This window comes from Phoca vitulina, unplaced genomic scaffold, assembly GCF_004348235.1.
Source record: "Phoca vitulina isolate PV1807 unplaced genomic scaffold, GSC_HSeal_1.0 scaffold45, whole genome shotgun sequence".
Classification (NCBI taxonomy): domain Eukaryota; kingdom Metazoa; phylum Chordata; class Mammalia; order Carnivora; family Phocidae; genus Phoca; species Phoca vitulina.
The window spans coordinates 13574881-13591732 of NW_022589748.1; the positions used below are offsets into that span (position 1 = coordinate 13574881).

Sequence of the window (16852 nt, forward strand, 5' to 3'; positions counted from 1 at the left end):
AAAGACCTCAATATAAGACCTGAAACTATAAATATACAAATGGCTAACAAGTATTTGAAAAGATGCCCAAGGTCACCAACCATTAGGGAACCACAAAACAAAATTACCTTGAGATTCTACTTCACACCCATTAGAATGCCTATTTGCAAAACAAACCAACCCAGAAAATAGCAGGTGTTGCAAGGTTGTGGAGAAACTGGAACCTTTACATTAACTGACAAGAATGTAAAATGGAAAACAGTATGGAGGCTCCTCAAAAAATTAAAAACAATTATCATATAATCCAAAATTCCACTTTGGGGATATACACTAAAAAGAATTGAAAGCAGGAACTCAAACAGGTATTTGTACCCCAATGTTCACAGCAGCATTATTCATGGTACCCAAGAGTTAGAAACATCTAAATGTCCTTTGATGGATGAATGAATAACCAAAATGTGGGAGAAGGAGGGAGGCGGAGGGAGGAAGAAGCCTATGGTGACCCATGAACACCAAGTCCTGGGCTTCCAGGAAGAGGAGGAAGCACTGGGCACGGAGAGGAGGAAAAAGTCCTGAGATCGAGCCCCGCGTCGGGCTCCTTGCTCAGCGGGGAGTCTGCTTCTCCCTCTGCCTGCTCTGCCTGCCACTCTCCCTGCTTGTGCTCTCTGACAAATAAATAAATAAAATCTTAAAAAAAAAAAATGAAATAAGTATCGAAAAGCAATACTTACCTTTCCTACTAGTTATGGGCTAAAATTTTCTATTCTATATTTTTCTAAAATAGTGGACATGATCCACTAAATGGATTCACCATCCATCCACTAATGGCTTGGTCCCAAGAGTCCCCAGGACTCTTAGTGGTCCCCAGGAGTGTTAAAGACATACCAGTACCAGCCTGAGAGCTTCTCCTTGAACTTCTTAAGACTCGAAAGACCCCTGAAAAGGAAGTTACTTTTTCAAGGGGCGATTCGATGTTATTTCACACTCTATCAGTCAACCCCACCAACAGGCATGCTGTCCCATTCTCTAGAACACTGACCAGGGATTCTGCCTGGTGGGAGATGGGGCTGTCCTCTCTCTAGGAGAGCGGAGGGCCAGGGGGCTTCCTCACTGCCATCCTGCACACACAGGATCAGGTTCACGGCCCCAGTCAATAACCAGAAGGTTCATCAGGGGTGGACGGGCCTTACATTTCTGAATCACAGGATAAGCGCCCTGGGCCCTACACATCTGTCTAACTCTGTTAGTATTCTGTAGCTGCTGTAACAGATCAGCACAGACCTTGTGGCTTAAAACACTAATATTCTCTTACAGTTCAAGAGGCCAGAAATCTGGAATCCATTTCACTGGGCTCAAGTTGTCAGTAATGCTGGTTCCCTCTGGAGGCTCCAAGAGTCTGTTCTGCTCTTCCCAGCATCTGGTGGCCACCTACACAGTTGGTTTGGCCCTTTCCCTATCTCCAACATGCACTGCTCCTCTCTGGGTCCATGAGCACACCTCCTTCTCCTCCCACCCTCCCGCCTCTCCTTGTAAGGACCCTGTGATTGCACTGGGCCCACCCAGATACTCCTGGGTAATCTCCCCATCTCAAGGTCCTTAGCTTAATCATACCTGCAGATCCCCTTCGCCGTATGAGGTAACACATTCAGAGGTTCGGGGGACAGGAGGGGACATTTTAGGGGCCATCATCCAGTCGGTTGCAATAAACAAGAAGGACTTAAGCAGGCAGATCCCGGCCAGGGCAGAGCCAGGAGCCGAGAAGAGCTCTGGCCTCGGGTGGAGGTGAAGGCCCAGGTCAAGGTAAACCCCCACGTGGATGCTGGGGCCCGAGCTGAGGCTGACTCAGAGGGAGCAAGCCAAGGCTGGAGGAAGATTCAGGATCTTTGGTTTCAGCTGACATGGAGGTAAACGAGAGCCCACCCAGGGGAGTGAGGAACGGCGGAGGACCAACGCGCGGGCGATTGGCAACAACAGGTTTATTTCAACGAGAAGTCAACGGGCACAGAAGGTGATGTGACAGCCCTAGGCGCTGAGGCTTCTCAGGGTGTGGGATGAGGCTGGCGGGCCAGGTCTGGCCACCACCCAGGAAACGTGGCCCAGCAACTCTGGGAAGGTCAGTGGCTTCAGCTCCTGGCTCAGCACAGGCCTCCAACAGATTAGTAAGTGATTTCCTTCAAACCTGAGGGAAGGAAACACACAGACGCTGTTAAGAGACTCACACCATAGAGCAGAGCAAGCAGACTAAGGTGGGAGAACAAGGCCCTACCGAACCCCAGGCCCACGGCCACCGGCTCGGGAACACAGGCCACACACCTCCTCACGCAGCTCTGCTCTCCTGCGTGGCAAGAGGAGATCATCCACAAGGAAGCAAGGGGTTGGACGAGGCTGTGTTTATGGGGGTTTTGAAGGGATTCAGAAAGCACTGTCACAGCTTATGGGCTCTGCGGCTAACTCCAGAAGTCCACCCACTCAGCAATGAGCCCCGAGCAAATGCAGAGATGGGCGATCTTCACCTCACACGTACAGTACTGACATCACACAGCAGCCCCCAACAGAAAAATGTTCCCGGTGTTGTTACTTTATAAAAACTAGAACCAGCTTAATAGGATTACAAAAGAGCTACATTTCCAAAAGTGTGGCAAAGTTGAGTCAATCTGGACATAGTGTCATGACAGAAGTTTTATAATGCTGTGAAAACTATGCTCACTGAGCGTTTCTCACAGCGAGGGGAAATGGCTGTTAGGATACTTAAGTGGAAAAGATCAGGACTCCAAGTACATAAGCGCAGAAATTCAATTCTGCTAAAAACAAAACATAGCTAGAAAAAGAGTGGAAAGAAAAAGCTACCAGACCTTATCTCTGAGTGATGGGCACGCAGCTGATTTTTCTCTTCTTCACTGGACTTTTTAGAAGCTTCCAAAGTCTCTATTAAGGATGACGTTGTTTTTAAAATTGGGGGGGTGTGTGGATAACAGTATAAAACCCCACTAATAAATTCTCTTAAATAAAAAGACAAATTTAAAAGGATTTTGTGGGCTGAACTGTTGGGTAAATTTATAAACTACTGGATGGCTAAGCCCCAGGGGGATGATTAACAGTCTCACGTCAGCATGGAATGTTCGAGTGGGAGGCCGCCCTTGCTGTGTCATGTTCTGTGTTTTGTCTGGGCTCCCTGCCTAAGGCTGTATGTCATTGGACGAGTCTGCAGGACGCCGTCCACGGGACACCTGAACGGCGGCTACTCCAGTTAAGGCCACACTGGGATCTCAAATAGTCTCCACGGGGCCAGAGAGATGCCCAAGGGAGGACCCCTGAGGAAGCAAGACCCACGTGGGGCAGCTGTAAAGGAGGAACTGGGTCAAGACCGAGGAAGCGAGTAACACTGAACAAGGATCCACGCTCCCGCCACAGCCCTCCTCTGCCAGGCGAGGGGACTCCACCTTAATCACAGAAGGTAAGGGGAGAAATGTGACCCACAGCTGCATGGGTTTGCTGGAGACACACAGAATGATTTGTGTGCCTGACCTCTAGGAAACCTGGTTATAAGGTGATTCAAAAGACAAACATCGGTTACTTTTATTAAGATTACTGCTCTAAACTCTCAAGGTCTCTTCCCCTCCAACAGAGGAAACGCCCGAGGAGACCTCTAAAGGGCTGTTGGTTTCTTAGTGCTGGTACACGTGATTTACCTGAACAATTCACCTGGTATCTGTGCTACAAAACCAGAGGATACAACAGCTCATTTTCTGCCTATTGCTCTTGGACACATGCGTCCGATACTCTAGTTCTTTCCAGGCATGCCTTATGGAGTTTGGAGACAAACAGATCCCCACTTCTAGGGCAAATCAACAAAAGTAAAATCACGTACCTAGTGCATGTCCTCCTTTGGTTGCCCAACAAAGGCAGTAATGCTGCATGAGCTGTTCGAGAAGCTCCATTTCATCCAGGAATTCAAGTGACTCTATTCTGTGGGGAGAACAAAAGTAGGACAATAACAAGCTCTACAATTAAAAATGAAGATGATGACCCAAAGTTTATGAATATGGAAAGATGTTCATATTATACTAAGAGGAAAGAAGAAGAGGGTGCAATATAGTATGTATGGTGGGGTTCCATTTTATCTTTATTATAAAAATAATACCATAAATAAAGTCAAAAGACAAATGACAAACTAGAAAAAAATTTACAACACAAATGACAAAGGGTAGATTCCCTGCTCTGTAAAGAGTTGTTGTATTTCATGAGAAAAACTTTTAAAACTCATTTAAAAGACAGGTAAAAGACATATTCACCAAAAAAGAAAAATAAGACGCTCTCAATCTCATTAAAATACGAGATACTTTTTCAACTATCAGATTGACAAAGATCAAAAAAAGGCTGATATGCACTTTAGCAAGGACATGGGGGAAAGGTGCTCTCCTGCATTACTAGTCGGATTTCAAAATGGTACAACCTCTCTGCGCGCAACTTGATCTCCTCTATCAATGTTGAAAATGCACATCCTTTTACTCAGCAATTCTGCCTTTAAGATTTTACCCTATGAGGGGTGCCTGGGTGGCTCAGTCGGTTAAGCGTCTGCCTTCAGCTCAGGTCATGATCTCAGGGTCCTGGGATCGAGTCCCACGTCAGGCTCTCTGCTCAGTGGGGAGTCTGCTTCTCCCTCTTTCTTTGCCCCTCCCCTAGCTCATGGTCTCTCTCTTGCTCTTTTTCTCTCTCAAATAAATATATTAAAAAATTTTTTAAAAAAGATTTTACCCTATGAGTACAAAGAGGTATGTTCCAGAATATTCACTGCAGCATCATAGCATAGAACCTTAAACCAGAAGAGCTGGGTTAAATAAATTAAAGCACATTCATACAATAGGATAATACGCACCCATCTGAGAGAATGGAATAGGTCTATATGCCTTGACACAGAACAGCCTCTAATGCTTACCACAGAGTTCAAAAACTAAGTTGTGTAGTAAATAATGTGCAGGGCATACTATTATCTATGAAAGAAAAAGTGGGGGATATACACGTTTGTATATGCATAGCTCTCCTCTGGAAAATACAGAAGAAACTGGTAATGGTGCTTGTCTCTTGAAGGAATGTAGTAGACTGGTAGTGAGGGGAACAGGATTGAAGGGTTGGTTTTTGTTTTTACTCTACATTACTTTATTCTGTCCGTTTTCTTTTATCATGTGCGTATGATTTCTTTTCAAAAAAGCATTTAAAATGTAAGCTTTAAAACATACGCACACACAAAGAAATATGCAAAACATATAAAATAGCTTAAAAACTTTTTTCTGTTAAAATATGGGCACACTGGGGGAAATTTCAGGCATTTCCAAAAAGTATTAAGAAGCAAATTTAAAATGATCCATATGTCCACTATTCATAATAGTCATTGCTAACATTCAGGTATTGCCATTAGTCCAGGCTGGGGGTGGAGGGAGGGGCGTACATATGTGCATTTGCTACACACGTTTCTGTATTTGTGTTTTTGTTCCTGTCTTGGTAGGCAGGCCTAAGGGTCACATCTGAACTGAGAGTGACTATGCATAAGGTACTTGACTTGTCTCCCAACTCATCTTACCAGAAGACACACGAGGCAGATTTGCTTCTACAAAACACCAGCACCATAATGAAGGCTCCAGGATGTTTAGCACCAAGTTCAGCTCTTAGGAGACACTAGATTGTGAAGCTGTTCCCTAGAACATGAAACTCCAAGGCAGGCGTATCTTTTGGACCATTTTGATCTCTGTTGTATGCCTTGTGCTTAGGAAAGTACATGGTGCACAGTTGGCACTCGTATTTGTTAAATAAACAGGCTCGCCTTAGACTTCTTTTTTATACGTAGTATCCAGCAGAAGCCCTGGGGCAAATGCAGACACAAACTACCAGGCATTCCCACACCTGGGAGGGCTATTCGCGCAGCCTTGAGCAGACAGACCAAAGCCATCCCACCTCATTCCCCTCCTCTGTCAGGGATACCCGGCGCTGACTACACTAGGCCATGGCAACACAAGACAAATGACGGCCTAGAAAAAAGTTGCTCCTGTGACAGCTGCCACCAGTTACGGACTCCCCCCTGGGCATCCAGAAGAGCTGCTAGAGCATTTCTACTTTAGATGCCTGACCAGGGCTATTCAAAACAGCACCTAGACATGTAGCAAAAGAAAACCAGCCTGTGGGAAAGGAAAATTCTAGAAGACTACAGAAAACATGGACCCGATCACATGGAGACATCTCTTTCACAAACCGTCAAGGCCTTGATGTAAACATTTGGAAAAAATAGTCATACTTCTAAAAAATTAATAGCAACTTCTGTGGAGAAGCAAGGCCTAAAATTCTTCTGATTATCTTGGAAGAGACCTATACCTGTAGGTCCCCAGAGGCAAGAGGAAACACAAACCAGGGAGTATAAAGTAACGATAAAACAAGAACTGAATTAAAGCTGGCACGAACACTGCCCAGAGATAAATGTGGTGTTGTTTATAACAGGGAAATTAAAGCACAACAAAATACACAATAAGGCACAACTAAATGCCCAGCTCTATACGCTACTTTTTAATTACTATAAAATTATTTTCACCAATTAATCCATCCACATAACAATATAAATACTATGCATCATTGAACAGGACATGGGAACCTTCTATATTTGGGTATATTTTGGTATGTGAAGAGAAATGCAATCAATTGTTAAGTTTCTAAAAGAGGACAGTGATTTATAGACCAATGCATGTAATATCAATCTACTGATTCAAAAACCAGAAACCTATATATCAATAAATATTCACCTTTATATACACACAGAAAAACGCACCTCAACTTATTAACAACAGCAATTTCTGAAGGTGCAGCTACAGAGTGCGAAACTACTTTCTATTTCAGGCACATCATACGTAGCTTGAAAACTGTTTTCAAACAATCTATTTTATAAGGAGGGGAGAAGTCCGTTTAAAAATCTGCGAGCAGACTTTTCCCTGAAGCCCTTGGACAACATCATTCTCCTCCTCCTCCAAAACACAGGGATTGTGCAAAATTTCCACTTGCAGAGGGTGCTCTGGGAGTGTTACAGGTGCGATTGCTTGTTTTGACTAAAATAATCTGTGTTGGCATAAACCCTATCTCAGTGAGTGGCTAATGAGTTACTCTCAAGGTGCTATTAGTGGTCAGTCTGTATTAGCAGATTAACCTGTTTCAAAATAAGTCTAGTTAGGGTTTGAGGGTCTGTTGTTGTTGTTGTTTTTACATTAAAGACAGTTACGTCTTTAACTCATCATTGTTCACCGTGAGGCTAACTACTGGCGATCCCGCACCTGCTCACTTCAGCTTGAGGCAATCTGCTGTACAGTTCCATCATGTCGACTGCTGATGCCGTTTCCCACCCATTCGACAGGAGCCGTTCTTTCTAGAATGTATGGTGGAGAGAAACGGAGAAGGTACAAGTCACTGGCATACAAATCCAAGACACTCTTTAAGCACATGAAAATTTCTCTTAGACGACTCCTCTTTCGGAAGCCTATCCTGGCCCCTATCTTCCTTCTTCTTATTTTCCAATTTTCTACACCAAACATGCATTGCTATAATGGGAGAGGAGTCACTAAAGTATATATTAAAGAGAAATAAAGAAACTTCTCTAGGAGCAACAGTTTTTGAAAGCATTCGAGTGGTAATGTGACGAAGATATGTAAAATCTAATCTATTTAATGGAGGCAGAAAAAAAAGAAGATATTTAGAAAAATCTATTAGATTCCAGTGGGGAGCCTGGGTGGCGCACTTGGTTAAGCATCTGACCCTTGGTTTCAGCTCAGGTTGTGATCTCAGGGTTCTGGGATCAAGCCCCAAGTTGGGCTCCATACTCAATGTGGAGTCTGCTTGAGATTCTCTCTTCCCGCCTCCCGCCCCCTGCTCCTCCCGCGCATGCTGTCTTTGTCTCGCTCTCAAATAAATAAATAAAGTCTTCAAAACAAGGTCTATAAGATTCTAAGAAACTTCACTTGATCTTAAAACTTAAGGGGCATGTCAAGTACAAAGACTGGACCATGTCTGGATCCTATTTCAAACACACCAACTATAGAATTTTTTTTTTTTTAAACAACTCGGGAGATCGGAACACACACTGCGTCGTGTGTGCTATGAAGGAGTTCTGATTGATTTGTGAGGTGTGGCCATGGTATTACCATGATCCCAGGGGGAAGAAAGTCCTTACTGGTAGGAAATTCACACTGAAGCATTTATGGGCAGAATGATATACTGTCTGGGATTTGCCTTAAAATATTCCAGTGACAACACCAACAAAAACTGGGGATAAATAAAACAATATGGACAAAATGTGAATTACTGAAATGGGCTGATGGGCACGCGCTGTTCCTTTTACTATTCCCTCTACTTTCATGTTGTTTGAAAATCTGCATGATCAAAGTTTTAAATCCTAGTGTATAGGAAACGTCCATGTGTATTTTCCACACCAAGGGCTTGAACTTCCCTAGCCTGATGAATTAGCGGCCCCCGTGGAGCCCCAGCTTCTCAGATGTATGAAGGGAAGGTGCCCTTCCCTTGGGGGCTCAGGGCACCAGAGTCCTCACTCTCTGACCTGTGACTCTAACGACTTGCAGGTCTCCACTCCCGCCAGGTCACACTGTCGCCTCCGCAGGTTCTCGATCATGATCTGTCCAAACCGGTCATCCATGTTCACCTGGGAAGGGAAAGAGGAGGCTGGGCACGGCCACAAGGGTTTCTCTGTTTCTCGAATGTGCAAAATAAGACACTACCACTCTATTTCTAACCAGTCAAGGCTGATACCCAGGGCAGGTCACGGAGTCGGGTGCAGGCACAGTACGCAGGGCTGACAAGGGCGTACACTGCGACAGCCCCCAGAGAAGGGCGGCTGGATGGGCTGTGCTCGGCCCGCTAGCACGCTGTTCTGCAGGTCTACTTGTGTGCGCACACAGCGGTGCGAGAATGTTTACGGCAACGTTACATATAACAGGAAGGATCTGGGAAGAAGTTAAATGCCCATCATCTGCGGTCAAAGGAATTCTGGCATGGTCATTTAATGGAACATTGCACTGCCATGAAAACAGGAAAAGAAGAGGATATACATGTAGATACAGACAAAGACACAGATACGGAATGATTTCTTAGGTAATAAACTTTTGAAAGGTAAGGTATAGAGGAATGTGTAGAATATGCTCCTATCTGCCTTTAAGAAAAAAAAAAACCACAACTCTGTCTACATTTATATATGCCCAGAATAATTCTGGAATCTGGCCATGTCGCTTCCCACGTTAGAGGGCTAAAGTCCAGGGTAGGAGAGAGACTTGCCTTTCCCTGCCTATCCTTTTGTACTATTTGATTTTTAAAAAATTTTGCATGTGCTGTTACTTTTTGCATAAAGAACCATTTTAAACCAGTTTAAAAAACCATTAATGTGTATATACACACAAATGCCACAAGAGAGAACACAGTGTACATTATCCTAGCGTATATGCTATTATCCTGTCACGCGCAAGGTATCAAAACTTCATCGCTGTAGTATATAAAATGATGCCCAGAGTTCCCGTGACGACGTCGCCAGACAAGACCCAGTATTACTCTCTTTTGGTGGATGTGTGAGGCTTGTGGGGTACCAAGGTCACACTGCCCCCTATTCCTTCAGGATCGAGGGGTGTCTGTGAATACACGCTCTGTTGTTTCATTGCCTGGGTGGATCCTGGCCTGACTCTCTCTAGCTGTGAGGCTGGGTGGCTGTGGGCAAGCTGCCTAATCCCTCTGTGCTTCGGTCCCCTTACTCACAAAACCTGCGGGGCTATTGTGATAATCAAGTAAGTTAACACATGTAAAACTTATGGGATGTGCCTGCTAGTCAGCAAATTCTACAAAGTTGCTATCCTTCTTACATCAGTATTGACACGTTCATCATTTATATTTATGCAGTTTTTGTCATTTTAAACTACTGATCAGAAAACCATGGAAGGCATGGGAGTAATTAACACACGTGAGGATGCTGATAATTTTGTCTTTGTTAGAAAATTAAGTTAAATGTTTATTATTCACCAAGTGAGGATGGGAGGTGGGAATTGAGCCAGTTTAGGGACGGCTGTGGACAACGGAGTGAAACCTGGCTACTGTTACACCCATTCACCAGGACTGCAGACTGAGTCTGAGGAGTGCCCCCAATTAAGGAGAGGGAAGGAAGAAAACTCAACCAAGAACCACCTATACAAGAATCTGGCCTGGGGCACGGGGTGGCAAAAAGGTCAACCAGGTCTAGCCTTAGATCTGTCTGTAAGTATGTTGCAGTGGGTAAGGTCTTTACTGTTCTTGTCTGTAATAAAATTTAAAAATAAAATGAGATAAAAAAAATAAAGTAAAATCAATAAAAGCAAAATAAAAGCAATAAAAATAGCTACCGTGTATTTAGTACTTGTCACATGCACACTGCTACACATCATCTCACAAGTTCCCATAATAATCCAGAGAAGTTATCCCTTTAAAAACAAGGACCTGGGGCTCAGAGAGATCCAAAGAACAGCTCATGCCTGCCTAACAGCCAGGCAATGCTGTAAATGCTCGTGTACAAATTAACTCACTTACTTCTCACTACAACTCTATGAAGTTGGGACTGTTATTATTCTCATTTTTTGGATAAGGAGACCAGCACAGAGAGGTTATGAAACTTGTCCAGGTCACACAGCTAAGCAGTCTACCTCCAGAGAGGTAGACTCCCAATCACCATGCAATTCTTCCTAAGGTCACACAGCCACGGATAAAAGCCAGGACCAGGATTCAGACCCAAGCTGAGTAATTCCAAACCTCTAAAGCATAACCCTTTCCACTAGATCAGAAGAGAAAAACAGGCAGCCAGTGGTCCAAACTCAGTTATCTTAGAAATCAGGAAATTTTATCTTAAAATCCTGCATTGTAACTTCTCCTGAAAAACTGGGAGTTCTCAACTCTAGGCTCAGACACCTACATGGTAACAACTGGCTGGCACTGAGCAGGGGCCCCTCCCGTGAGATGGGACCTGGATGCTCTGGTTCCCCATAGTCCCCACCACTCCCGCCTGCCCTATACTAGCCAACTTCATCCATTTGCATCACCGGCCTGCCTCTGAAGGATTCTGAGTTTGCTACCCCCTATACCCACAGGACAGCCCAAATTCCCTCTACCAAGGTCTATGACTCTACAGTAAATACAACGATAAAAGAAGAACTCAAAAAACTTTTAAAGAGGCCAAATAGAAGTTCCAAAAACTCTGGCTGTAAGTTTATAGGAAATCAAGAAATGAGGGATGTTGGGGATTGCTAGAATCAATGAAAAAGGAGGTATGTGAATGGCCAGAGGCAGAAGGAAAAGAATAAGTGGGAATACGTACTGAGGTTGCTCGGAGAGTATTAAGCCACCACGGACATATATGCAGAATGCAAATGTCTCGTGCTCCCATTTACCTGTTCGTAGTTTATGAACATGGCAGTGTCAAAACTGCTGGCTGCCCACTTGAGAAGGTTGGCCGACTGCTCTGGAGTCATGTAAACCAGCACACATTCAGTTATCAGGAGTGTTGGCAATCTTAAGAGAAGAAAAAAAGGCACATACATATGTATTCATCAAACTGGGACTCTCTAGGGACGCCTGGGTGGCTCAGTCGGGTAAGAACCCGGCTCAGGTCATGATCTCGGGGTAGTGAGATCAAGCCCTGCATCAGGCTCCCCACTCAGTAGGGAGTGTGCTGGGGATTTCCCCCCTCCTTCTCCCTATGCTCCCCCCCTGCACATGCGCTCTCTCATGGCACACATGGGGCAGTACTGGCGGGGCAGGAAAACCCTGTTTTTCACAGCCCAGGAAAACAAGACGCACTGAACAAGCACATCAACAATCAATGTAGTAATAGATGTAGAATACCATCATGACCCAAAGTTTTAGACTGTAAAAAGGTTAGCAATGAGCAACGATTTTTTTTTTTTTTTTTAGATTTTTATTTATTTGAGAGAGAGAGAATGAGAGACAGAGAGCATGAGAGGGAGGAGGGTCAGAGGGAGAAGCAGACTCCCTGCCAAGCAGGGAGCGCGATGCGGGACTCGATCCCGGGACTCCAGGATCATGACCTGAGCCGAAGGCAGTCGCTTAACCAACTGAGCCACCCAGGCGTCCCTAGCAATGAGCAACGATTTGTCTGGCTTGTGAAACAGTGTTAAAGGCGTGTGGTAGTGTGTAAACACGGCTACAAATTCTCCCCCCCCACCCCTGCCCCCGCCCCCCCCTCCAGATAGTCCAAGATGGTGGAGGGGTAGGAGACCTTAGTTTCATCTGATCCTAGGAATTCAGCTGGATAGCTATCAAATCATTCTGAACACCTGCAAACTCAACCGGAGATCTAAGAAAAGAATAGATGAAACTCTACAAATAGAAAAGCAACCATTTTCTGCAAGGTAGGAGGTGTGCAGAAGTGAATCCAAGGCGGTATATGGGAAGATAAACCATGGGGAGAGGGAGCCTCCATCAGCTGGCACTGGAAAGTGATAGAGCGGCGGAGCACAAAATCAGAACTTCTAGAAGTCTGCCCCTGTGAGTGATGCCCCTGCCTGAAAGGTGCTCAGGTGGTGAAGCGGGGCAGAATCCTAGGTGGGACAGTGTGACCTCAGGAGGTGCCGGAGTGTGGCAGAGCTCCCAGGCATCGGAGCGGGGAAGACGGCTGTAATCAGCAAGCCGAGGAGTGGGCTCTCAGCTCGGGGCTGCCATAAACTGTGAACCAAGGCACGGTCAGGTGACTGCTCTCGGACTAGGGACCCAGCAAGTGGCAGAACCACCACAAACCCCTCTTCCTCCCCTGGGAGGAACGGCACAGGTGCACACCGCAGGAGCTTGCAGGGTTTGGAGACTTGAAATGGGGTCATGTGCCTGAGACAGAAATGCTCGGTCACAGGCTGGATGAGCACGGAGTGTGGTTGGAGACGAGGGAGACAGGAGTGATTGACTGCTTTTCTCTGAGGGCTCACTGAGGAGTGTGGCCCCGAGCTTTGGGCTCCAGGGCCGGAGATTGGGAGGCCGCCATTTTCATTCTCATCCTCTAAAGCTGTACAGAAAGCCTTCAGGGAACAAAAGCCACAGAGAGCAAACCTGAGCAGATTACTTAGCCTGTGATATAGAAGACAAAATGATGGAGCATAAAGAAGCTGAGAAAAAGAGATAAACAACTACTGGATCACGAGAGGAGAATTCGAGAGATAAGTGATACCGTAAAGTGAAACAATATTAGAATAATTGGGATCTCAGAAGAAGAGGAAAGAGCGGGGGGCAGAAGGTATACTGGAGCAAATTATAGCAGAGAACTTCCCTAATCTAGGGAAGGAAACAGGCATCCAAGTCCAGAAGGCACAGAGAACCCCCGCTCAAAATCAGTAAAAATAGGTCAACAGCCCAACATATAATAGTGAAGCTTGCAAATCTCAGAGACAAAGAGAAAATCCTGACAGCAGCTCAGGACAAGAGGTCCATAACCTACAAGGGTAAAAACATTAGACTGGCAGCAGACCTATCCACAGAGACCTGGCAGTCCAGAAAGGACTGACATGATATATTCAGGGTGCTCAATGAGAAAAATATATAGCCAAGAATACTTTATCCAGCTAGGATGTCATTCAAAATAGAAGGAGAGGGGCGCCTGGGTGGCTCAGTTGGTTAAGCGACTGCCTTCGGCTCAGGTCATGATCCTGGAGTCCTGGGATCAAGTCCCACATCGGGTTCCCTGCTCAGCAGGGAGTCTGCTTCTCCCTCTGACCCTCTTCCTTCTTGTGCTTTCTCTCATTCTCTCTCACTCAAATAAATAAATAAAATTAAAAAAAAAAAATAGAAGGAGAGATAAAAAGCTTCCAGGACAAACAGAAATTTAAAGAATTTGTGATCACTAAACCAGCCCTGCAAGAAATATTAAAAGGGATCCTTTAAGTGAAGAGAGGGCCCAAAAGTAACACAGACCAGAAAGGAACAAAGACATTTTACAGAAACAGTGACTTTACAGATAATACAATGGCACTAAATTCATATCTTTCAATAGTTACTCTGAATGAAAATGGGCTAAATGCCCCAATCAAAAGACACAGGGTATCGGATTGGATAAAAAAGAAAGACCCATCAATATGCTGTCTGCAAGAGACTCATTTTAGACCCAGAGACACCTCTGGATTGAAAGTGAGGGGGTGGAAAACCATTTATCATGCTAATGGACATCAAGAGAAAGCTGGGATAGCAATCCCTTTATCAGACCAATTAGATTTCAAACCAAAGACTGTAACAATAGATGAGAAAGGAGACTATATCATAATTAAAGGGTCTATCCAATAAAAAGATCTAACAATTGTAAATATTTATGCCCCTAACATGGGAGCAGCCAATTATATAAACCAATTAATAACAAAATTAAAGAAACACAGTGATAACAATACAATAATTGTAGGGAACTTTAACACCCCACTCACTGCAATGGACAGATCATCTAAGCAGAAGATCAACAAGGAAACAAGGGCTTTGAATGACACACTGGACCAGATGGACCTCATAGATATATTCAGAGCAACAGAATACACATTCTCCTCAAGTGCATATGGAACATTCTCCAGAAGAGATCACATACTGGGTCACAAATCAGGTCTCAACTGGTACCAAAAGACTGGGATCATTTCCTGCATATTTTCAGACCACAATGCTTTGAAACTGGAACTCGAGGAAATTTGGAAAGAACTCAAATACATGGAGACTAAAGAGCATCCTACTAAAGAATGAATGGGTCAACCAGAAAATTAAAGAAGAATTAAAATAATTCTTGGAAGGAAATGAAAATGAAAACACAACTGTTCAGAATCTTTGGGATGCAGCAAAGTGAGGGAAGTATATAGCAATACAAGCCTTTCTCAAGAAATAAGAAAGGTCTCAAATACACAACCTAACCTTACACCTAAAGGAGCTGGAAAAAGAACAGCAAATAGAGCCCATAATGAAGATTAGAGCAGAAATCAATGAAATAGAAACCAAAAGAACAGTAGAACAGATCAACGAAATTAGGAACTGGTTCTTTGAAAGAATTAATAAGATTGATAACCCCCTGGCCAGACTTACCAAAAAGAAAAGAGAAAGGACCCAAATAAGTAAAATCATGAATGAAAGAGGAGAGATCACAACCAACACCAAAGAAATACAAACAATTATAAGAACATATTAGGAGCAACTATATGCCAACAAATTAGGCAATCTGGAAGAAATGGATGCATTCCTAGAGACGTATACACTACCAAAACTGAAACAGGAAGAAATAGAAAACCTGAACAGACCCATTACCAGCAAGGAAATTGAAGCAGTAATCAAAAATCTCCCAACAAACAAGAGCCCAGGGCCAGATGGCTTCCCAGGGGAATTCTACCAAACATTTAAAGAAGAATTAATACCTATTCTTCTGAAACTGTTTCAAAAACTAGAAATGGAAGGAAAACTTCCAAACTCTTTCTATGAGGCCAGCATTACCTTGATTCCAAAACTACACAAAGACCCTACCAAAAAGAATTACAGACCAATATCCCTATGAACGTGGATGCAAAAATTCTCACCAAAATATTAGCCAATAAGATCCAACAGTACATTAAAAGGATTATTCACAACCAAGTGGAATTTATTCCTGGGCTGCAAGGTTGATTCAACATCCACAAATCAATTGATGTGTTATACTACATAAATGAAGGAAAGTCAAGAACCATATGATCCTCTCAACAGATGCAGAAAAAGCATTTGACAAAATACAGCATCCTCTCTTAATTAAAACTCTTCACAGTGCAGGAATAGAGGGAACATACCTCAAAATCATAAAAACCATATAGGAAAAGCCCACAGTGAGTATCATTCTCAGTGGGGAAAAATAGAGCTTTTCCCCTAAGGTCAGGAACACGGCAGGGAAGTCCACTCTCACCACTGCTGTTCAACATAGTACTAGAAGTCCTAGCCTTAGCAATCAGACAACCAAAAGAAATAAAAGGTAGGGGTGCCTGGGTGGCTCAGTTGGTTAAGCATCTGCCTTTAGCTCAGGAGATGATCCCAGGGTCCTGGGATCAAGTCCCACATGAGACTCTCTGCTCAGTTGGGAGCCTGCTTCTCCCTCTGCCTGCCACTCTGCCTACTTGTGATCTCTCTGTCAAATAAATAAATAAAATCTTAATAAATAAATAAATAAATAAAAGGCATCCGAATCGGCAAAGAAGTCAAACTCTCACTCTTTGCAGATAACAAATTGTGGAAAGCCTAAAAGACTCCACCCAAAATTGCTAGAACTCATACAGGAATTCAGCAAAGTGGCAGGATATAAAGTCAATGCACAGAAATCAGTTGCATTTCTATACACTAACAATGAGACAGAAGAAAGAGAAATTAAGGAGTCAATCCCATTTACAATTGCACCCAAAACCATAAGATACCTACGAATAAACCTAACCAAAGAGATAAAGGATCTACTCCAAAAACTACAGAACACTTACGAAGGTTGAGGAAGACACAAAGAAATGGAAAAACGTTCCATGCTAATGGACTGGAGGAGCAAATATTGTGAAAATGTCTATGCTACCTAGAGCAATCTACACATTTGCTGCAATCCCTATCAAAATACCATCCACTTTTTTCATAGAGCTGGAACAAATATTCCTAAAATTTGTATGGAACCAGAAAAGACCCCAAATAGCCAGAGGAATGTTGAAAAAGAAAACCAAAGCTGGTGGCATCACAATGCCAGACTTCAAGCTCTATTACAAAGCCGTCATCATCAAGACAGTATGGTACTGGCACAAAACAGACACACAGATCAATGGAACAGAAGAGAGAGCCCAGAAATGGACCCTCAACTCGA

At 43.9% G+C, this 16852-nt stretch overlaps 1 protein-coding gene across 1 annotated transcript in view; it reads right to left on the reverse strand.

Moving 5' to 3' along the window:
* Positions 1-1867: 1867 nt before the first annotated feature.
* Positions 1868-16852, reverse strand: part of LCMT1 (leucine carboxyl methyltransferase 1) — an 18664-nt gene continuing 3679 nt past the window's right edge. Inside the window, exons 5-9 of the mRNA XM_032430691.1 lie at positions 11421-11576; positions 8564-8665; positions 7287-7378; positions 3848-3945; positions 1868-2158 (exon numbers count right to left, since the gene is read on the reverse strand). Coding sequence (XP_032286582.1) covers positions 2136-2158; positions 3848-3945; positions 7287-7378; positions 8564-8665; positions 11421-11576 — 471 coding nt within the window. The 3' untranslated portion in view covers positions 1868-2135. The remainder of the gene's footprint in view (positions 2159-3847; positions 3946-7286; positions 7379-8563; positions 8666-11420; positions 11577-16852) is intronic.